Raw genomic sequence first — 23,792 nt, forward strand, 5'->3', positions numbered from 1 at the left:
ACAGTACAATAAAGTACAGTACGGTATATAGTATAGTATAGCACAGTACAGTATAATCTAGCCTCGAGCTTGAATTCTATTCGCGAGAGAGAGAGAGAGAGAGAGAAACATTTTGGTAAAGGAACAAAGACTACTCACCACCCAACCGCAATTCTGCGATTCCTTGGGCCATTTCGTACTCGTTCCTGACGAAGCACTGGTACATGCCCCGATCTTCGCGTGCAACCGACGTCACGGAGATACGTTCCCTCGAAACTGCGCTCACGCGACCGGCCGTTCTCAATGGCTGACCATCCTTCAACCAGTAGAGTGCCGCCTGTGGAAATCCACTTGCGCTGCACGTCTGAAAAGGAGTTTAGAAAAAAGCCTCGATGAGAGTAAAAAGTAAAGAAGGAGGAGGAGCAAGTGCAATACGGAAACCCTTCTTTCTTTCTACAGTCCTAACAAATTTTGAACGATCCCATTGAAATGCTAATTATATTTTTTACGAGACACCATAATGCTTATATTCTCTTTTATTTTCTTTTTTTTTCATTTTATATTTCTTTTATACTTTTATATATAGGATAAAGTTGAATGAATATGTATATATATTCTGTAAATATATTTCATTGTCGAATATACTATTAATGAGAAATTAACAATTGTTATTTGCTTCTAATCGATTAAGCTCGTTTTAATAGTAAACAATGAGACTTAACAAAGAGTAAAGCCTATTTTGGCGTTGGCCTAAATTCACACCGTGTACCGATGCGAATAACATAGTAATTGGATTTTCGACTATCCACAAAATTGTCTAATTCTAAATAAATATTGAATTACCAAATGAGCAGGTTTTCCAAGATCGACAGTTTGAATAGCAGGTTGGACGTGAACACTGAGAGGTGCGGAAACAGTCAATCTAATTTCTAAAGTCTCGGTGCCTTCTGAGTTACTAGCAATGCACATGTATGATCCAGCATCATTTTCTTGAACACCCTGTATAATTAAAGAACCATCACGAATGATGTAGTGCCCGGAAGTATCTTCGATCGGTTCTTCCCTTTGATTCCTGTTGTAATACCATCTGGGACAAAAATATATTTCACGAGGTCAAATACTTTCTTTTTCCACTAGAATAGAAATAAGAAAAGGAGAAGGCGTGCGTGAAATCGAATATTTCGTAACAGATTTCCTCGGCATCGGAGAAACGGGCTTAAGTAAATCCACGCTCGGATGGTTTCCTTGAGTAAATATAAATGTTCTCTTATCTGAAATCGAGCGATGAAATGAGAAACGGGAAATAAGAAGGACTAGAATTTTCTTCGTTCTCGAGAAAATGAAAAGATGTAAAAGTATTACACGTGTGTGTGTGGGTGCATGTGTGTATTTAACGGTCTCGTGTCAGACACGATGTTTCCTTAAAAATATAACACACACACACACACACACAAACACGTATATAACAGTGAACTCCGAGGTGGTATCTTTTTGGCTTAGAAAATTATAAAATTATATTACCCGAGTGAATCAATATATCGAGCGTACAAAATTCAAAGTAAAAATAGACATCGTAACGTTGATAAAAAAATAAACTAATTAAAAAAAAAAAAAAAAAAAGACAATTAATAACATAAGTTAAAGATTGAAGCTACGAACGATATGTTAAAACCTGCGAAAATGAGGTGAAAATGTGTTCGTCGAATATGGGAACCGAAAAAGCGTATCTCTCCGTTGCACTGGACCACTGCAAAATAACTACAGTTTCGAATGAAAGCAGAGAATGCAGGGTGCTCCCATGAATTGTAACTATGCCGTAACAATACTCTCTTTCTCTTTTCTCTATGCAAGTGCACATATTTCGCGGAGATATGCAACACACGCCTGCCAGTGCGATAGACCGTCCCCTGTTGTTTTCAAAACATTCGCGATTAAATATCGTGTGAAATAAACGCAAAATTGTTCTTCATCCTCATCTTCCTCTTCCTTCTCCTCATTCTCCTCCTCCTCCTCCTCCACCTTTCCTTCTCTTGCTATTCTTTCTAATAATCATCATCATCGTCAACATAGTCAATAATTGTTATCATTTACATCATTAACAAAAAGGAAAAGACCTTTCTTTTTTTCGAGAGGGATACAAACGGTACGAGGTACTTCTCGAGCCGTCTAGTTTTTCTTTCCATTCTTCTCATCTTTTTCTCTCTTTTATTTTTTCTCTGTCTGTCTATCTGTCTCTCTCTGTCTCTCTTTCTCTCTCACTATCTCTCTCTCTCTCTGCAATCTATTATTAAACGAAGAAAAACTCAACGTACCGTTGGAAAGATTCGTGGCGAGTCGACGTCACTGAAGCTTCAAATATTCAAGAATAAACGCAACTGGATAGTAAAAGAACGCACCACTACCATCTTCTTTATATATTATTTGTGATTCTTTCTTTTTCTTGTATATATATATATATATATTATATATTATACCTTATTTCAAATAACATCGTACCTTGTATCTTGTAATGTGTATCTTGTATCTTGAAAAATATGAAAAATTTATTTATTCACGATCAGCTCACATTTTTCCAGATAAAAGTGGAGAAAGAAAAAATCAAATATATTATAAATACATTGTGACAATTTAATTTGATTTTTTATTGACGACTAATCTGATTTCAACTATATCAAAAAGTTTGATATCGTTTTAACGAGAAGACTTTCTCCAAATAGATTTTCGTTTGAAATAATAAGAGAAGAAGAGAGAGTCAGAATATTTACTAAATATGATTGGTTCGTTTCGTATTACTTAAAAAAAGAAAAAGAAAAAAGAAAAATATTTTTTTCTCATCCAAACGGATAACTTAAAAAGTTGGAAGAAAAATTACCGACCAATGTACGCAATTGTCGTTAATTTTATCAAAAACAATTCTCAAAATATTTCTCATTCATATTTTTGTTATAAAAAGATAAAACTTAGTAGATTCAGAGTGTAAAATATAGAAAAGGTAAGCACTTCTATTTACCTGTTTCTTTCTTAACCACTCAATATCTTCGTTCCATTTCTTTATTTCTCTCTCTCTCCATCTCTCCTTTTCTATCCATTTTTCTCTATTCGACAATTCTCAGAGAAGTCGAGCTACCTCGCAACGAATGAACCTCGTGTGGTTTGGAAAGCCACAAAGAGTGAGAGAAGAAGAACACGGGTGGTCCTCCAGGCACGGTTTCTTGCTTACTCTGCCCTCAGAGGTAAGCGAAGATTAGCGCGTGGAAAGGAAACACGACAACGAGAAATGGAGGGAAGGAGGAGGACTACGACGACGACGACGACGACTACGAGGATGAAGAGTGGAAGAAGACGAAGTTGGAAGGAGGATGTGAATGCTGCTGAGCTAGGGAAGAGATCTAGGTATAGGTAGGTGGGTAGGAAGGTGGTAGCTACGTGCACGACGAGGAGGTATACCTATAGATAATCGAATTTACGGAGGGAAATTGGCGAGGGAAGGAGGTGGGATAGAGGGAATACTCGAGTGTGAGAGGAACCTGGAGATGGAAAGCTCTGCTTCTACTACTGCTGCTGCTGCTGCTGCGGCAAACCCTCAACTCTCTTTCTCTCTCCCTCTCTCTCTCTATACCTTTCTTTATCTCTTTCATTCTATCCATCTTCGTCTTTCTTCTCTCTTTTCTCTCCTTCTCCGTACTCTGAAGTCAAGGCACGAAAGAGGTGGAGAGAACGAGGAAACTGGAGAGCTGTAGGAAGGTCTCTACAATCAAAGAGAGAGAGTGAGAGAGAGAGGAGTGAGCACAAGCGCGGGAATATCCAGTGACGTCGACGTACACGTAAATGCGGAATATTTGATGGGCTGTCAGAAGCAGTCTCTGTAATCAGCGGTCGGTTTGTTTGCGCTACTCATACAGAGCCATCGTCTATATATCTTTCACCCATCTTCGTTCATACCTTCGTGTCTCTGCTTCCTTGCTTTTGGATCCACGCACGTACTTTCTCTCTGTCTCTCTTTCTATATTTATATATAATATAGTGTATATTTTACACACATATATATATTTCTATTTCCGTCTCTTTTTCTACTTTATATAATCCACAATAACGCGCATATAGGAATTCTCGGACAATTTTGTAAAAGTAAACAATCCTTTTAACAAATTTGTTACTTTATATATTTAACAGCAAACGAGATGAACAATACGTGCCAATGAAATGTAATTTTTTAAACGCCCCGTTTTAATACATCTCGCGTCGAATTGATTTTTAATAGTTATCATATCGCGAGATACAAGTATACGTATACAAAAATATGTATATGTAGATATTTTTTGTTGTTATGCGATTGGGTAATTAATTCTTATTGTTGGAATATTTTTTTTTTTTTTTTTTATTAAATTCGTAGAGATGTAAATATTAGATTTCTCTTGACAAATTTCATCTCGGGAAAATTAATTTTTTTTTTGTCGAATGTAGTAGCGCAGCCCACGAATCACAAATATTCGCTTAACGAACAAAATCAAGTGAACGTCTAATTGCTTTTAATTCATGAATAAAAAAAAACACCATATATATTAAAACACATATTTATTTGAATGTTTTTATTAAATATTTCATAAACGACAATTTTATTTCTCGTTAAAAAACCCGATGAGAGTATTTACGGACTACATATAATATATATGTATATTCTCTTCGATATTACATTTATTTTGATATCATTACTCTCGAACAAGATAAAGCATAAATTTTATCGATAATGAGAATAAACAATACAATGGAAAACAAATTTTTAATAACGGATACAAACACTCGCTTTGGATTGTTTTTTATAGAAAATCGAAAAACGATATGGTGAAATGCTTTCCAATTTTTCCCTTTTTCCATTCACTGTTTATCGATATTTCGAAATGCGAGATTATCGCGTGCAGGACCGTTAGAAAAAAACTATCCATAACGTTCTTTCAAATGGAATATTTTTATATAAACATGTGTATATATACATATAAATATGAATATATATATATATATTTCCAATAGTCAAATTAACGTGCTGATATTGCCAGATCACAAAAAGAAAAAAATCAATCATACTACTACCGATGTCGAACATTCTCTGCGAATATATTCGAAAGTTTATTTTATATGTACGAATATATATATATATATATATTTAAATAAATACGAATAAATTACTGTTAAAAAACTTCATAAAAATATTAAAGTACTTTGATATTTATTCAATGTTATTTGTATACCGCTAGTAATTATATTTTCCACGAGAAACAGGCGTATACTACTCTATACTACAGAGTAAACTCCGAAAGTCGAAATAACATTGGTAGTTATATAAGGGACGTAGGAGAAGGGGTTGATTCCAATTCGAACGTAACCAGAAGATCTTTATTAGCTTTCGTAAATGTCATACGATATGGCAAGTTATCGAGTCTAGTCACGTAATTTAACGCAATATAACGCGGTATCGAATATGTAACGAGTTTTCCAAACTTCTATTCACCTCTTTCTCCATCTTTCACCTTGCTACTATACTATATTCTGTATTTTCTTTCTCCTTATCTTTCTATCGCTATTACTATCTCTCTTTCTCTCTCTATTTCTCGTTGTCTCTAACTAACAAGAAGTATAATCACAAGATCGTGCCAAACTACACGGACTTATCTTTAACTCCGATAATCTCCCTCTCTAACTATCCACTCAGCCGAATATTCTCCAAAGATTTTCCTCAGGGAATTCTGGCGGATTTGTATTTTCGTTTGCGAATGAACGTAATCGACTGTCGGATACATTAGTATTCTCGTTGTTGGTTTCTCTTTTCTTTTGCGAATGTTACTTTCCTCTCTCTCTCTCTCTCTCTCTCTCTCTCTCTCTCTCTCCCTTTCTCTCTCTTTTTCTTTCTTTCTCTTTTCCGTATTTCTCTCACATATTCCAACCTCTCTGTACATCCTTTTATATCTTTTTCTCTTTCTCAATATGTAATACTCTCGTCATACATATCCGTTAGCAAACAACCACGACGAACGTTAAAACGTGCCGGTTGAATGAAACAAACGCAATGAGAAGAAAGACGATGGTAAAGTACATTATTTGACGACAATTTCGTACGCTTTGTTTATTAAATGCAGTCTCTTAGTCACGCGTAGGCATTTAAATCAGCACTCCGTTTAACCGCCAATCGTTTTTATATTTTTTTTTTCATTTTTTTACTACATTCTTTCTCTCTTTCCTCTTACCATTCTTCCTTTTTTCTTTCTCTCTCCTATTTTTTTTATTTTGTACCGGCTTTATTTTTTTCCTTTTTGCCAAGACCAAACGCGTGACAATTCCATCTCGATTTTCTCTTCTTACCCTTTAGTGTTTCCTTTCGGTTTCTCTTGTTAGATTTTTCTCTCATTTCTTTTTTTCTTTTCCCCACGACTCTTCTTCTTTCTATCTGCTCTTTCTTTTTTCCCCTCTCATTCGAGTCGGAAACGAATCGAGAAAGCGTGGAATCGCACGTAATGCCTCGTTAATGGTCGCTACTGTGTCGGTGGATCAACGTTCCCCACTTTTCCGTAAAAACTACTCCTTTTACTCCTTTTCCAACGAAGGAAAAATGTTCCGAAGGAAAACCGAGCTTACGAAAAATGTGCAAAAGAAAGAAAGAAAGAAAGCAAGAAAGAAAGAAAAAGAGAGAGTAAGAAGTACGGGTGAACGACATCGTCGGATAACGATCGATCGTGAACAGAATATTTTCTTGAAAAGGAAACCTCCATCTCCATCTATTTCGTCTCTTACGTTTTCCTCGTGAAAGATCGGAACTATGGTATACTATACTACAACATTATAGGTTGAATATATACCCCGATAAATTTTATTCAATCGTCAGATTCCATTTCCATTTTCTCTCTCTCTCTCTCTCTCGCACATAAACTTTTTACTTCGCCTTCGTTGTTGTTATTATTATTATCATCGTAACCCTTACTTTCTCACGCTCGTAGCAAATTGAAAAAAATTAAAAACTTTCCTTCGAGAACTATTTCTAATATTCACGAGCGAAGAGAACAACCCCGTGATTCGTAGTTGATCCTAATTCCGAGCTTACGTTAGCAAATTCAAAGCTAAATATGCGGCAAACGTCGAAAGCTATCAATACGAAGGAAATCAACACGTCGAACGCGAAATGTATTCTCTCTATCTCTCTCTCTCTCTCTTTCTCTCTCTCTGTATATTTCCTCTACTTCCATCTTTTTCTCTCCTTTTTCCTCTCTCATACTTTTTGTATATAACATGCTGATACGCGTCAATGAACTCGGAATATTTTCGTATTTCTAGCAGCCGTGCGTGCATTCTCTATACGGGAATACTTTTAGACCGCCTCAATGTTTAAAATTAGCATTAATATAAGCAAAATAGAGAAAGAACGTAAACGTCAGCGTCAGAGGGACGTGCATTGTTCGCTGGAGTGCTCGTTTTCGCTGCGATCTATAATCCTGCCCGTCCAGTTCTCCCCCTTTCTCGTTTCGTTTGCTGCTATGAGAAAAGATAAGTAGAAAGAGAAAGAGAAAGAGAGAGAGAGAGAGAACTATCGAATCGCTTTTCAAAAGGAAACCTCTGCTTTCTTTACATATATAAATACATATATATATATATATATATATATATATATATATATATATATAACTTGGTATATACATATATATGTATTAAATAGATATATTTATTTATTAAAATAGATTTATCTTGAATCAAATGATCTTACCTATTTGTCGGAGTAGGATTGGCATATGCTACACAAGGTATAACTATGGTCTCTTTCAATCTAGCAGATTTGTAAACCAGCTTCTCATTTATTATTGGTGGCACGGAACCTCTGAGTTCTGAAAATTTGAAAATAAATACATCAAACTATATAAACAACGAATAACTGTAATATTTGAGAGAGAAGCACAAATATTTGAATTTGATTAAATTATTTTTCTCCAAGCGGAATTTTTAAAAGGCTTACATTGAAAGATGTAATATTAATGCAACTGTATTTTTCAGTTAATCGGAGTATAAATTTGATTTACATCATTTTAAATATTTATTTTGAAATCATATTATTGACGATTTCAAAAAAAAAAATAAAAGGAAACATTTATTCGCGTTTATAATATTTAAACATCTTATCAACATTTCGAAAATTGTTAAAGATATTCGCCTGACCTATTTTACCTCATTCATTCCGTATAATTGATTCTGAATGCATAATGAAGATGCATCACCTTATCTAACGATGCATACGATAAAAGAAAGAAAAAAAAAAACTTTTGCACTGGTTAATGTTGACGATAAGTTTGAAAAATTTATTTTCCGTAAAGACAAAAATGAAACATCTAAACAAATATTATATGTTTAATAAAATAAATAATTTCATAATAAATTAATTATCAATGATATAATAATTATTATAAATTAATTAATAATAAACAAATATTATATATATACGCCATGGCAGAATAACATTTAAAAAATGACTAAAAAGAAATCCTGCGCAAATGTGCGGAACTAAACTAAAAAAAGAAGGGGCGTGTCTTCGTTCGTTCCTTTGTTTGTTCCTTCTTACTTTAACGTCAACCTTCTCGAGGTAAGAAAAAAAAAAAATAAAAACGGGGTCTTATTCTCTTATTCTTTCTCCCTCTCTTTCTTTCTTTCCTTCCTTCTTTCTTGTTTTTTCTCTTTCGCATGCTCGCTTTCCTTTCCCGCGATGAGTTTATGTAAGTTTGTTCCCCTGATATATACGGAAAATTTATTCCATACAAGTAGGTAGAACGGTAGAATAAAGAAGAAGTAATTGGAGTCAGACGAAAGTTTGAGAGCTACCGTGCTACAGACACGAGAGAAAAGAGAAGAAATATTGCTCTGCAACGTCCTCCAACAGTCGACGCATTAAAGATCGATTCGATTTCCACGAGAACCAACCAAAACTCTTTTTTATTAACGTTACGAAGAAATGATTTATTGCAATTCGTTCGGCAAATGTACAATATTTTCACCCCTTCTCTTTGCAAACGTAAAGAAATTCTTTGAAAAATCGTTTTTGCATTGCTCACTTCCGACTGAATAATAATAATAATAATAATAATAATAATAATAATAATAATAATAAATTATCTTTTCAAAGAATGCAACCCATGGGGAAAAATATTCTTGTTTACAAAATTTGTTTTCTATAAAAATGTAGGATGAAAAATGTTAAACAACCGGCAGACAAAGGAAAACAAAAAAAAAGAAGCGAATTTCTTACGCTCAGAATGAACTTTACAAATTACACGAATTTATAATATAATTTGTAACATTTTTTCGAAAAAATAAAAATTTCATATTTAAAGTCTCTTACGAGAGAGCTCGACGTTAAAAAATAAAATGTGCACCGTACGATGCGTCCCGTCGTATCAAAATAAATTAATCAACAAATTTCGTTGATAGGTTCAGTCCTTCGCGGAACATTTAATACAAATTTTCAACATTAAAGATATGCCGGGTATAAACGTGGGATCTCATTAAAATAATTAAAAAAAAAAAAAAAAATGAAAAAGTTAACGTAAAAAAGAAAATAAAAAACGAAACGAAAGGAAACGAAACGAAAAAGAAGCGAAAGAAAAATTCATAACAACAAGGTCGTTGAAAATTTGGAAAAGAAAAAGTGAAAAAAAGGAAAGATTATATAGGAAATATTCTCCGAATGATTCTTTTCGTAGGATATACTTTAATACAGCAGACAGGAGGATTTTTCAGCGTCTTCGTGCATCCTCTTTTTCTTCTTTATTTCTTTCTACCTATCTCTCTCTCTCTCTTTCTCTCATACTCTTGAAACCAAACCAAGCTTCCTTTCCTTCCCCTAGGACGAGTTCATGTAAGTTTGTTCCGTGATATACGGGAAATGTTTTCCACGGCGTGTCATAAATAGCTTGGGAAAGAAAAAAGGAGAAGGAAAAAAGGGACAATGGATCCTCTCGCCGATGAAAGGAAGGAACCGGCACGCCGGAAGAAAAGCTGGATGGACTGAAGGAAGAGATAAAAAGAGATGGAAAGAAGATTTCAATGGAGCGCGAGGAAGAACATCATAGCGGAGAGCATTGATCCGAAACGTTTAATGGGGAATTATGTTAGCTCCGCTCACCCTAAATGTTGAATCGCGTTAATGACATTTTCACTTGGTAGAATACTCGAAAGAGGAAAGACGTGATACCGATACTTTTCTTTTGTCTCGAATAAAGAAAAAAAAATAAAAAAAAAAAAAAAGAAGAAGAGATAAAAGGAATTCGAGTAAGAGATTGACTTTATTTAGAAAACAGATCATTGATCTCGAATTTCGTGAGTTCGTTATTGATTAGCTTTTTTAAACGAGAAGATTCTATTACGTTGATTAAATTCTATTTCTTTTTTTCTTTTCTTTTCTTTTCTTTTCTTTTCTTATCTTTTTTCGTGTATCTCTAAAGCAAACTTAACTACTTAACTAACGTTCCGAACAGAATGATTTCTCATTAGGTGCGTGCTCGTCCGTGCGAAATGACACGTGCGAATACTTTCCTCCTTTCTTTTACCTTTTTTTCTTTTCTTTTTTTTTTATTCAATCTTTTTTCTCTTCCTCGTAGCGAGCATTCATCTTTTCCCCGTTGGCTCGATGAAATATGAAATTTTGATAAAAATAGAATATTAAGCTCCCGGCTATAAATTCTTTTCTAATAAAAATGCCAATGCGTCTAGAGTGTTGCCTTTGGTATAAGATAAAAGGCAAGAGAAAATTAAGAAAAAGCAAAACGTTAGAATCTAATATTTATTTTCTATTGTATACGAACGTATGAATTTATTCGTAAACATTGAACAAATTCTAATAAAAATATCACGAACGATTATTGCGTGAGATTATTATGAAACATAGTATTGTATTAAATTGAACGGATAATATTTAATACGGCTAATTACTTCCTTGAATAATTATACACAGCTTTGATGCTTTACGTGAAAGATAAAGTATTAATGAAAGACTTTCCTAGTTGTTAATTACATTAAATTCTTTGTAAATTTGATCAAATAATATTCTCGACTAATACAAAATAACGGGAACGGGGACGACGTATTTGAAAGAATAAATGACGTAAAATAGAAAAAATTATTGTTATTAAAAAAAAAAAAACTGAAAAATAAAAAGAAAAAAGAGAAATGAAAAATGAAATAAAATGAAATAAAACGAAATGAAACACCCATGTAAATCCAAAAGTTAGTTCGGAAAAAGTTGAACGAGCTAGGGAACTAACGTAGGAGGAGTTAGACAAAAATTTAATTTGCCCTTTTTCGCGATTTCGCCTGATTTTCCTCAAATAGCATTTTCTTCTATTATTATATTCCATTGTTATCCATATATGGACGTACCTCTAACTTTTTCATTGCGCTAGGTAGTAACGTAACGAAGTTATTTCACCGTCCTTTTCGAGAACGTACGATATATGGTTATACGAGAATATAGGAACGTAGAATCTACTCTCCTCTTAACTCGTTTTCATGGACATTATGATTTATCCTCATAAAGAGTTTTGTCCAGGTTATTTTTTCCCTTGATAATTTGTAAGAAAAATTATAATAGTTCATAGGCTATTATTCGTTCATTAAAACAAAATATCTTATAATATTTATATAATATACGATTAATCCTAAAATTATTAATACTATTTTTATTGTCAATTTAAAATAATTAATATTTTCTTGTAACACGCACACACACACAATATTTATAATTCTTATATAAGGGAACATATTTAAAAGAATTATTAAATTTTGAAATTGATATAAATTTCATTGCGAAAGAGCATGTTATCATAAGAAAAGTGAAATTTTATATAACTGATAGAAAAATTAATTTCACAAGATATGTATAATTGTTTGAAAAATATTATAAAATGCAAGGAAGATGATCAACCGAGTATTACTTATAAAAAATAATAATTATCTTACATAGGTACACAAATACTCTTGTAAGATCAATTTTTTATCATTTAAATAAAATAATATTTGATGAGAAACTTTAATAATACTGAAATAAGTATTTTTGTATAAGAATCATAAAGCTGCGCATTAAACGCAAATATCAATTATTTAAAATTTAAATTTAAAACGGGTAGAAATACTCCGGTGACTCATTGTATACTAGAAAATCAAATATCAAAGAACGCAATAAACTTATTCGTTGATAAAATTAATATCACGTTTCAACTAAGTTTAGATTTACGAAACGGATAATATAGGTACTCGAAAAGTTCCCTCGTTACTCTTGAAAACTGCTATACATCAAGGTTTTGCTTAATCTAGTAAACGGCAGACCGAGCGAATAAGAGCCTAAGAGAAAGAGATAGAGAAAGAGAATGAGAAAGAGAGAAATATAGTAGCTGTCGTGGAACATGCAAACGATCAAATTCCTCTCTCCTGAACTTCATTATTAAGTTATTAAGTACGTAAGTGTGCTTAGCATAAATTTCTATCTCCCTGATGGCAGCCAGTGCGACACTGATGTTGATGGTGGTGGTGGTGGTGGTGATGGTGGTGGACAAGAAACGCGACTGCGCGAATGAATACATTTAACATCCGGAAATTGAAATGAACATTTCCATTGATTCGTAATAATGTTCAAAAGAGAAATCTTTAAAACATAATTATCACAAAATATTATACGATCTTCGAGATTGGTTTTACACACAAAAAAAAAACAAATAAACATAATTAAAAGAGAAAAGTTTTATATTTATTAGAAAAAATATTGTCTGAAGAAAAAAATTAAATCGATCTATCGTGTCTCTACATTAAAATCGAGTACTCTCTTATATCCTGATTTCCAACTTAAGCCACGATTTAAGCCTCGCACGCCTTCCGTTTGCTTTAACTGTACGATTACCAGGCAGCATTGGTAGAAGACGGTTAAAGCGTGCCTGAGGATCTCAGATTAAGCTTCTCGATATTAATTATTCCTCGGCAGCTGTTCCGGCTTATCAACTGGCGCGTGACGTTGCTCCGATCGAAAAGTGGGTGTGGATGAGGATCCGGCCGAGGGAAGGGTTTAAGGTTAACGAGAGAACTAAAAGAAATAAGACAAACAAGATAAGAAAGAAAAAATAAAGATAAACGTGAAATTAATAAATAAGAAAAAAAAGAAAAAAAGTAAGCCACGGATATTCCTTTGAAATATTACACTATAACCTTGTCGTGAATTAATAGGGAAACTAAAGGAACTCGGTAACAAAGATGAAGGAAGAGAGAGAGAGAGAGGTCTACTGTAGTAAGAAACTACAGCAGTTGCAAGCACGTTTGAGGCTTCACGTAAGCCTCGAGTGTAGACTATGGCATGTGAAGAGAAGCATCATTAGTTAGCTCGACTCCAATGGAAGGGCTTTCTCCCTCCTTTTTTCCTACCCTCTTTTTTCTTCTTCTTATTCCCCATGTTCTCCTTTCTCCTCATTTTCATCTTCTTTCTCTTCTGCTTCTTCTTTCCTTCCTCTCTCTCTCCACCTTCTTTTTCTACTACCTTCCTCCACTAACCTGAAATATTTCCTTAACACGTTCCATGCTTATTCGTTATTACAACCTTGCAATGATTAAAATAATAAAAAGATCATAATTATCAAAAAAAAATCGTGTATAAGACTACAAAGCTATCTTTATAGATAAAATATATAAAATTTATACTTTTTTATTTTTTTATACAAAATATATAAATATTTATATATTTATTGTTCTAAAAATTGTTTTAACGAACACGTGGCTAAACATTACTCTTCATTTTACAATGAAAATATCTAATTGAACGGAAAGTTTTGCTTAAAGTGTTTGCATCCCACGTGGCACGGAACGTGTTAAACACTACCTCTTCCACTATCTTTCTTTCTCTTTTTCTCATTTTTGTTTCCCTATCAGGCATCTCCATCAAAAACTATATTTCGCAATTCGATTTCTAATATCGCATCAATCGATTAGTAATTAACGATGTAAATTAAACGAAACTCCCTTTTGACTCGCTGATCTTCTTCCGGAAAATCATTTAATATTTCGAAAAGCACTTTGACATTCGTTTTTATAAGCAAATATGACCTTAATTCAATACCTTATTTAATAATTATTATTATTGTTATATTATTATAATTACACATATTTTTTGAAGTATCATATTAACGCGCAGTCCTATTTTTAGGTAAAAATTTAAATTAATCATGTTTATAATGATTTGCGCGCAACCGTTTAACTATTATTTTATACAAATATTATGACGAATAATTACGTTTAAAATGCTGCAATACAGCAAGATCTTTCGTCTATGAAAGTCGAAACTCGTATGTTCTTTTCCCTTCTCCTCTCGCTCTTTCTCTTTTCTCTTTACGCATGACTTTCCATCGCGTTTTCCATTTTAATTGGAATTTCATGTTTATATGCAACGAGAATAAACAGTCGCTAGTGAGCTTTTACGAATCTCATTCCATTTTCGTCGTTCTCGTTGCGTTACACTGAATATTTTTACAAAGTTGTTAACAATATTTTTTTCTTTTCTTTTGCTCTTTACTAGCTGGCCTCCTTACTTTTATCTTTTTTTTTTTGTTGTGTTTTTCTATTTTCTTCATTTCATTTCTTTAACGAACATTATGTATGATATGAAGTGTTTCGATAAAATTCTATCTTTCCTTCTTTTTTTCTGTTCTTTTTTGTTTGTTTGTTTGTTTGTTTGTTTTAATTTTCCTCCTCTTCTTATTATTCCTTGAAAAATTAAACAAAATTTGCAAAGGATCTAACGTACTTTATTTAACGCATAGTCAAACACAACTCTAATATCGAATCGCACGGGATAACCTTGGCTAACAAAAGAATCATTCGAAAAATATTCATTGTCGTTGGGGTTTCATAGTAGAGTCGACGATATGTACAGTGATAAAGCACAATAACGAGACCGATATTTGTTTCTCGCACACGACATCGAAACTACGATGCTCTCTCTAGCTTTTCCACTCTCGGTGGAAGCAGCAGCAGTTGCTGCGAATGCAGTTTGATAAAAAATAGCAGAACAAGAGCGAAAAAGAGAGAGAAAGGATATAGAAAACGTATGCCAAATGGAACTTTGTAACGTCATGTAAGATCAGGATGAAACAGAGAAAACTTACCCTAGAAGCTTTTATTTTTCACGCTCTTTTTATTCTTTCTCTCTCACCCCCCTCTTCACTTCTTTTCTTGTTAATCTTCGTTCGTATGCTTTTTGTATCGAAAAATAGAAGAACTTAAAGTACGTATACACGAGGAATTCTATTTTCAAACGTAGTTTCAGTTTTCTCCACTTCTTTTTCTTTTTTCCCCCTACCAAATACTCGAGAATCGTTGTATTATATCGAAAAGAGTCAAAAAAAAAAAAAAAAGAAAAAAACTACGATATTTTCCTTCTGTTTCTTATTATTAAATTAATTATAAAATGAACGTAGAAAATATTCGCGATAAAAATAATAGGATCGTTTGTGTAAGGGAAAATCATTCATTACGATATTCGTGAAATGTAATACAAGGTAGATACAAAAAAAAGGGGAAAGAAAGAAAATAAAATGGAAAAGAGAAGATGAAAAAAAAAAAAAAAAAAAACAGTTTAAAGAAAGCGATACAATTTTTTTTCTGACATTAATTGGCGAAATTAATGAAAAAAAAAAAACAGTAATCTCGGTAAATACAATAGGAAACATTGTAATATGTGAAATAATATGCTACTCTATATCGAAGGAATACAAAGTAAAAAAAAAATGAGATGTGTGAGAGAGAAGGTGGAAAGAAAAAAAATGTCTACACGACATAGATCGATTCGAGAATCGATTACTCGATCTTTTTGACGATGTAGAGAGAACCGGTACAATGGGTAGTATCACGAGAACAAGATGCCTAGGGCAAAACGGTTCTCTCTCTTGATTCCCAACGATCGTACCGAATGTACAAAACTCACTCATAATTGGCAAGCTATCGAACGAACTAACTGTCGGTCAAAGTAAACATTTAATTGAAATCGGCCAACCATCGGGTGCAACAGAGATTCAATGCGAAAGAACCCGTAGGCTTCTCTGTTTTTTTTTATTTTTTTTTTTTTGTTTTTTTTTTATTTCAATTTTTTATTCATTTTTTTCATTAAGTATCATTTTCATCGATGGAAAATAAAATTTCATAACGAACCAGTTATCTTCCAGCGAGAGCTACGTTCGAAAAAAAAAAAAACAAAAACAAAAACAAACGCGAAAAAATATAAAGGAAAATAAAATAAAAAAAAAAAGAAAAGAATAAAAGAAATATTTCTTCAGAGAGAACGATCCTTTTTTCGAATTCGTTTGAAGTTTATCCTTTTTAAAATTGAACTTCGTTCTCTCGTATGAAGCATCTAAGGGTTCTTCTCTCATCTCTTCACTTTTTTTTTTCTTCTTCTTTATAAAAATATTGCTGATAAAGGAACACGAATGGTTTTCTTCTATGCATGTTTCGTAATACCATACTTGAAGGATATGTATGTGTGTACTTGAATACCCATACGGCACAACCGTCTTTGAATAACCGAGTTCCCCATAGAGAGCGAGAATTCTAATATATGAATATTGAAAATTCAAAACATATCGATGTGGTGAAAATCGTATATTATATAAAATATATAAATGTTACCATTAAAATGTATAATTCAGTTGATTCATGACACAAACTTAGATTTTAAGCGAAATAAATAAACATTTTAGGGAAAGCATATAAAAATAATTGTATATTATGCACTTCAATTACGTAAAATATAAATGAATTTGATCCCTTTTCTTTCAACCACAATGCTCACAGTTATCTGTTCTTATTTCTTCCACTATTTTGAAAATCAATGTTTCTGTTAGTTTTTTCTCTTCTATCGGATCTAATTTATCAATCAAATATCAATTTCATATACAATTTGCTCGGCTCTCGAATATTCTTATGTTACATAATTAAAGTATTTAATAATAAGTTCTTTCATATTTTAATAGGTCAGTATAATTATTTTACGATGTAGCTGGTTATTTCATAAATTAATAAATTTCACATTTTATTATTTATTAAAAAGAATTATTGAGTTGTTCTCGGAAAGTAAAATACATTCTACCAAGAAACATTTCAATTGCGATTTAAAACCTTTCTTGTATTTCAATCTGTTAAATAACGTCTTTCGAAATTCGTTCTAGTAATTTCAATTTAAAAGATGTATCAAGTTTAAGTTGTCCAGTCGAAAAGCGTATGACGATAAAATAAGAGCACTGGTGGATGATAATTGTCGCATAACAACACGAAAAACAGTTAAAAAGTTGGATTTAACAAAAAATCATTTCATTGAGAAATTTTCTTATTTATCATTGACAAAAAAACAAAATTACTTCTAGTACGATGTAACATATTTTGTAAAAAAAACAAAAATAAATAATAAATGTAAGCTTGCGTGAAATAAAGAAGAAAATAGTTAGAATTATTATTTAGTAAACAGCGTATTAGATGATAAAAGTAATCGTTGAATAAATAGTAAGAGAGTACACCTTAGTAATGAACCACGAACGTAAGCCGACAGTAATATTCACCATTTTGTAATTATAACGGTCGGAGCGTGGCCCAGACCGCGGTACGTTCACTTTAACTCGCGAATTCGTAATAAGTGCTGCAATGAATTATAGTAATGCTCCGGTTATCACGAACAATGAACTTACACTTCGTGGCCGAGGAAACGTGGTCGTTATTAAGAACGATTTCGCAAAGTGCGAGAGAGAAGGGATCTTTAACATTCTTGCATGCACGGAGTTTGAGAAATGTCTACGAATTCTTTAATCCTAAAAGAATACTCAAGCTTATCTTTTAACAAGACTTCACGTTAATCCCAGTTACTTACTTTTCTTCTAAGAACAATATTTTCGTATTTTAAAAATACATATACAACTAATTTTGTTCTAATACGATAGGATACATTTACAAAAAATTCGTGTAAATAAATATATTGCGTTTATCGAAAAGTAGAAGATTGATTGGTTAAGATTAGAAATTCTACAAAATATTATATAATACAATAAAGACGAAATAATATATAAAATTGTCTTCGATCGTATTAAATGAAAATCATGTAAAAAAATAAGGTTCGTTTAAGAACAGAATTGGGTACATGTGCAAATTTATTTTTGGATCGTTCTAAATGAAAAAAAAAGAAAAGAAAAAAAAAAGAAAAAGAAAAAAGAAAAAAAAAAAAAAACTAGTAAGGTAGAATTTTTGTCGATAGAATCTTTAGGATTGACCTAACTTTTTTCGATCGATTGTCGAAGTTCTGTAGTTCGAAGATTAAATTTGAAGAAAGAAGTGAAAGATATTTACTCACCAGTCAATTGTGGCCGACCAGCACTGCTACTGACGACCGTTTCTTGGGTCAATCGATGATGAGTTCTGCAACGGTAAGTCATTTGTGCATCCGTCCGGGTAATATTGATTATCATCAGTTCTCCGCTCGGAAGCATGTGATATTTGCCATCTACAAACACACATCAAACTTCGATCATACAACGTTCAACAATCTTCTCAAATGATGAGATTGGAATTGGCAATAACGTTCGATTTTATACATAAATAAATAGCAATTAAGATTAAACGTGAAACGTTATAACGATGACTAATAACTAATTAATAATAACGAAAACCATCATTTTCGATACCGATGTTTCATTTTCATCGTTACCGATTAATTAACTATCTTATTTTTATTTATGCATAATACTTTATATAACGTTACGTATAACGCGTATATCAATTTTTAACGTTAACCCGTTTCCCATCGTTATTAAGCTTCCATAATAATTTCACTTGATTTTCGAATATCAAAACTTCTAATTTTATCGAAGGATCTATCGATCAAAAGCTATCGAAGTAAACGCGGTTATTGATAATTTAAGTTATGATATCGATCGAAGCAGTCAAACTGCTTTCGCGTAGCTTAATCAATCTCGTTTATAATCAACGAAGCAGCCGGCTCATTAATTGCTCCGTGGTATAACGTCGCGAACGTAAGCTTCATTTCTGACACGCTATCGCGAGAATCACTTCTTTGATACCAATATAATTAACACGAGACTCGATTTAACGTTAGGTATAAATACGATTCATTTTTATTCTACTTTATATTTGAATTTTTTTAATAAATAAGCAAGCACTCGCGAGCTTTTTTTTCCTCTCATCGAAAATTTGTTTCCCTTACTCTCTCGTTTTTCCGTAAGAATTTCAAAGTTCAAGCATAACTTTCGAGATATGAAAGGCTAAATTGCTGCTTTCAATTTAAAGATCAAAAATTAGAAAAAAAAACAAAATTGAATACATCGAAAGTTCTCGACTTTTAGGAATTTCAAAAATGTTTCATATGTTTTTCAATGAAAATAATCTTCTCACCGCTCATCGGAGTTGGATAAATGTTGAAATTTGGTTCTTGAAACCAGGAAGTTACGGTGACGTGGTCTCGTACAAAACTGGGCACACTACAACGCATAAGTACATTGTTGCCGGGGAAACTGCCTGGACTTTGCACTTCGGGATCGTAAGGTTGACTCACCACTGGAAATATCAAAATGTTAGATTCGTTTACGAATCCGAGAAAAATCTGTGGAAATTGGCAGGTCTTGGAGAAACATAGAAAAATATTCTATAAAACGAACTTTTTTTCTTTTCATAATTTTGTTTACAAAAATAAACGATAAGTAATATCACAGTTGATGGTTTATACACCAGTACCTATATATATTAAATATATTATATAATAATAATTATTTATTATATATATATAAATATAATATATTTAATTTGCTAAAAATTACTCGATTTTATTTACACAAGTGACAGGGTAAACGAGACCGACATAAAAAAGTTTCAACGTAAAATACGAGCTGTGCAGATGCGTCACTTGACTTTCGGATCGTTTCAATTTTAGATGAACCGAACGAATAAATTATTTCGACCAATCGATAAAACTATTCTATTTTCAAACGTGAGACTGATCAATGTTCGAACTTTGTTCAATAGATGCAATTATTTCGATTAAATAATATACAACAAGCTTGACACATTTGTCCTTATTAAAACTAACACTTATCATAAGACCCACTTATATAATGATCGCTTTGAAATTCACGACCCAGTTAGATACGTTGAAAAGATGTTAAATTCACCAAGGTATTTTCGATTTGGGAATTCGTATGATCGTTCTCGACACAACAAACAACCTCGGTGCATTTTCTCGAGGAAACTTTACTCGAAGAAGGAAAAGCGCGTCATCCTGCTTTGATTCCTTGGAACTTGGTTGAAGCTAGTGGAAAATAGTTAAGGAGGAAAGAGAAAACTCGAAAATTGTAGTATATAAAATGTCCGTAGAGAATAAGCTCATTAGAGAGGGTGAAACTTTCGGGAAATTCTTATCAAAGAACCTTGAATTTCTAGTCACGTGAAAATCGCATTACTATCTGTACAAACCTTCTAGAAAATATTGAAAGAATTAATATAAACATTTTTATTCGCCCATACACAAAATAAATATAATTTATATATATAAATATATATATAAAGAGAAAAAACAGAACAGTGAATAGCGAATAAATAATATTTAATCGGATTGCTTAAATTGAAATTAAAAAAAAAGAAGAAAAACAAAAGAAGAAAGAACTAATGAAGTAAATATCGAGAAACATCGGAAGAGGGCTTGTGAACGCGTGATTTTCACGACATTCCAGTACGTCCCTGAGGGCAAGGAACGCGAGTTAATGGTCTCCGCGGCACGTTGCAATAAGGGCATGCCTGAGAAGAAAAAGAGAAAAAAAGTTGTTAAGTGGTGGCAAGGGTATAAGATAAAACGGAGAACATGGATAGCACGGATTAAATCCAACCAATGACGACGACGACGACGACGACGACGACGACACTCTTTGCAAAGAATCCTGTAGCATACGTTGCTTCGGCAATATCATCTTGACACCTCGGTTGAAAGCTGGGATCAGAGTAGATGCAAGTAATAAAGGGGTAGATGAAGCATGAAAGAAATGATGCACAAAACATAAAGCGTAATATCGTAATTAAAATATTTTTTCAACGGGAACAAAAAAACGGTGAAATGAGGCACGCCTAAAGGTCGACATTTTTTTTTTTCTTTCTTTCCTCCCCTACTTATTCTTCGAATAATCACAGACGAATGGTTTCCATTTAAATGTGAGATAAAAAATTAACGCGATGTATTTAGTTATGAATGAAAGAGAATCATTCGTTCTGGAATCTAAAAAGAATAATAGAACGATATATAAGAAGCAGGTGATTATTTTAAGAAGTTATTTGCGTCTATCCATTTAAAACATTAATGATCTTCGGGACGGAATCAAAGATTCGGAATGGAATCTAAAGGAAAATTCGATTCTCCAAAAAGGGAAGCTAACTCGATAGATAAAATCGTATATCGATATATGAAAGAAGAGAGAGAGAGAGAGAGAGCACACACAAGATTCGAAGGATTGTAGAAAAAAAATCGTCTTAGAAAAATAGGGTAGAAGATAGAAGGAAAATTCGGAAAGGTTGGCCCTATCTTATCGAAAATCTCAACGGTGTTCCAATCCGCCCCTGAGCTGACAGTTCACGTAAGTTGATGGTGTTGGTTGAAAGGTTGGTAAGAAAAAAAAAAAAAATAAAAGAGAGAAAGAGAGAGGAAAGGGTAAAAAGAAGGTTGAAGTAAGATCGCGTAGAAAACTTGTGTGTTGTGTATATATATATATAAATATATATATAAATGCGTGTGGTCGTCGTGAGTTTGTATATGTACCAAGAAAAAAAGAGAGAAAGAGAAAGAGAAAGAGAGAGAGAGAGAGAGATGCAGAAAGGAGAGAAATGCGGAAAGCTGAAGGAGACCAGGTTGAAGGAAAGAGAGGTACGAAAGTGAGAGAAAGAGAGAGAGAAAGGGTAGAACGGGGTGGAGGGCAAAGTGTGTGGTACCGTGTAAGGGTTGGCTCTGCAACCCGTTTCGAGAGTCAGCAGAGCGAGGCACTCAGACTCCAGAATGGGGTAAAAACTCGGTGAGTTCGCCTCCTGCTTCTCTCCTCTTTCCACCACCTATTTCACCTCCTCCTCCTCCTTCTCCTCCTCCTACTTCTCCTACTCCTACTACTTCTCTTCTCTTCTCTTTCATCTCGCTAGCTCTTTCCGTATCGCAAGCAGCGGCTCTCGGTTACGCGGCAACCAAGCCGAGCATGAACTCGGCAGACATCTCGTGGCAGGTAATATTTACAAACCATGAAACGCGCGCGTGGAGATACGAAGGCCTCCCGGCCGAAAAGCTTCTTTCTCTTTCTCGCTTTCCTACTCTCTCTCATCCTGCTACAATATCTATCCGCAAGAGCATCCTGACTAAAGTAGAGAAATTTCGTGCGTTGGCAAGTCTTCGTTTCATTCCTTCCCATCAGATTTCTTTGCCTTCTATTTCTTTCTCTCTCTCTCTCTCTCTTTTTGAATCTCTTTTTCTCTACTACTGCTGTTACTATGTCTTCTTCTTCTACTTCTTTAATGTTCGTTCGTTCATTTCTTCCTTATTTTCCTTCTTTCCGACGAAGTCGAATTCATGAGACGAATGAAAACTTCTTTAGAAGAAGTTTTTATCTTGCATATATACATACAAAAATATATTATATATATACATATATTTTTATTATATAAAAAATATATAAAAGTTGCAGAGATATACAGACGTTGCAATTGCATTTCCATTTTCATTAGCGCTATTATATTTCAAAGAACGGCCGCGAAACGAGTGGAACGAGGAGAACTCGAGAATGCGACGATGAAAAGAAGAAAAGAAGAAAAGAAGTAAAATAGAGAAAAAAATAGAAAGATAGAAAGAGAGAAAGAGAGAAGATAAGTGAACTCATCTTTCTGCTCTTCGTATAAACTACCATGTGCTTTTATACTTAACATTTTACGCATAGATTAATCTATTCGTCAAACGTGACAATGATATTCTAAATAACTCAAAATATTAACTAAATTTATTTTAAATTGAAATATTAACTAAATTATAACTTAAATTTTATCACAACAATAATATATATATATATATATATACTGCAGGTCTTCGTGGCTCAAGTGGTAGAGCGTTCTTTTAGTATGCGAAAGATCCTGGGTTCGAATCCCGGGCCCTCTCGATTTGTTAAACAATTGAAGCTCAAATTTATTAGAACGAGAGTTTTTCGAACGAACAAATTTATTCAGTGTTATGTCACTAAAATATATATTATATATATATATTTTTACTAACAATATAATGATTTTATAAAATTTCAAACAAAATTTCACAGACTAACGTTAAGCTTAAGCAAAAATCAATGACGAGACACTATTTTTCTTCTGCGAATAAAAGTAGAGGACATTATGCTAACAGAGAATAGGAATAAAATATCGTAGAGAAAACGGACGTGAGGCGTTAACCGAGTCAGAAAAATTGTCTCCCAACGTTCGACGACGTTGTCGTTTGCAGTTCCGCATTGTAATGTGCCTGTACATACGTTACTTGCAAACCGATCTATCTTTCTTCTTCTCGTCGCGTTGTGTGTCGATTTTATTCGAGAGTAAAAGAGACGTAACTATTACATTTCTCCTATCTTCCTCTTTCTCTATAGTTTTTTTCTTGTTCCTCTTTTATTGCGGAAAATAATGACGCGTATTCAAAAGAAATAGTCAAACAATATTCCTATTTCTAAACAATTCGATTTGACTCAACTAATATGTCGCAT

General features: G+C 33.1%; 1 protein-coding gene across 6 annotated transcripts in view; it reads right to left on the bottom strand.

The window, feature by feature from the left end:
• The window catches only part of LOC122523057 (Down syndrome cell adhesion molecule-like protein Dscam2), a 123,449-nt gene that overhangs the window by 50,696 nt on the left and 48,961 nt on the right, over nucleotides 1-23,792 (bottom strand). For all 6 annotated transcript variants that reach the window (XM_043644584.1, XM_043644583.1, XM_043644582.1 and 3 more), the window contains exons 3-7: nucleotides 19,429-19,590; nucleotides 18,371-18,520; nucleotides 7,727-7,844; nucleotides 823-1,066; nucleotides 139-343 (exon numbers count right to left, since the gene is read on the bottom strand). In XM_043644584.1, coding sequence (XP_043500519.1) covers nucleotides 139-343; nucleotides 823-1,066; nucleotides 7,727-7,844; nucleotides 18,371-18,520; nucleotides 19,429-19,590 — 879 coding nt within the window. The remainder of the gene's footprint in view (nucleotides 1-138; nucleotides 344-822; nucleotides 1,067-7,726; nucleotides 7,845-18,370; nucleotides 18,521-19,428; nucleotides 19,591-23,792) is intronic.

The sequence above is a fragment of the Polistes fuscatus genome, unplaced genomic scaffold, assembly GCF_010416935.1.
Source record: "Polistes fuscatus isolate 324 unplaced genomic scaffold, CU_Pfus_HIC Scaffold6, whole genome shotgun sequence".
In the NCBI taxonomy this organism is placed as follows: Eukaryota; Metazoa; Arthropoda; class Insecta; order Hymenoptera; family Vespidae; genus Polistes; species Polistes fuscatus.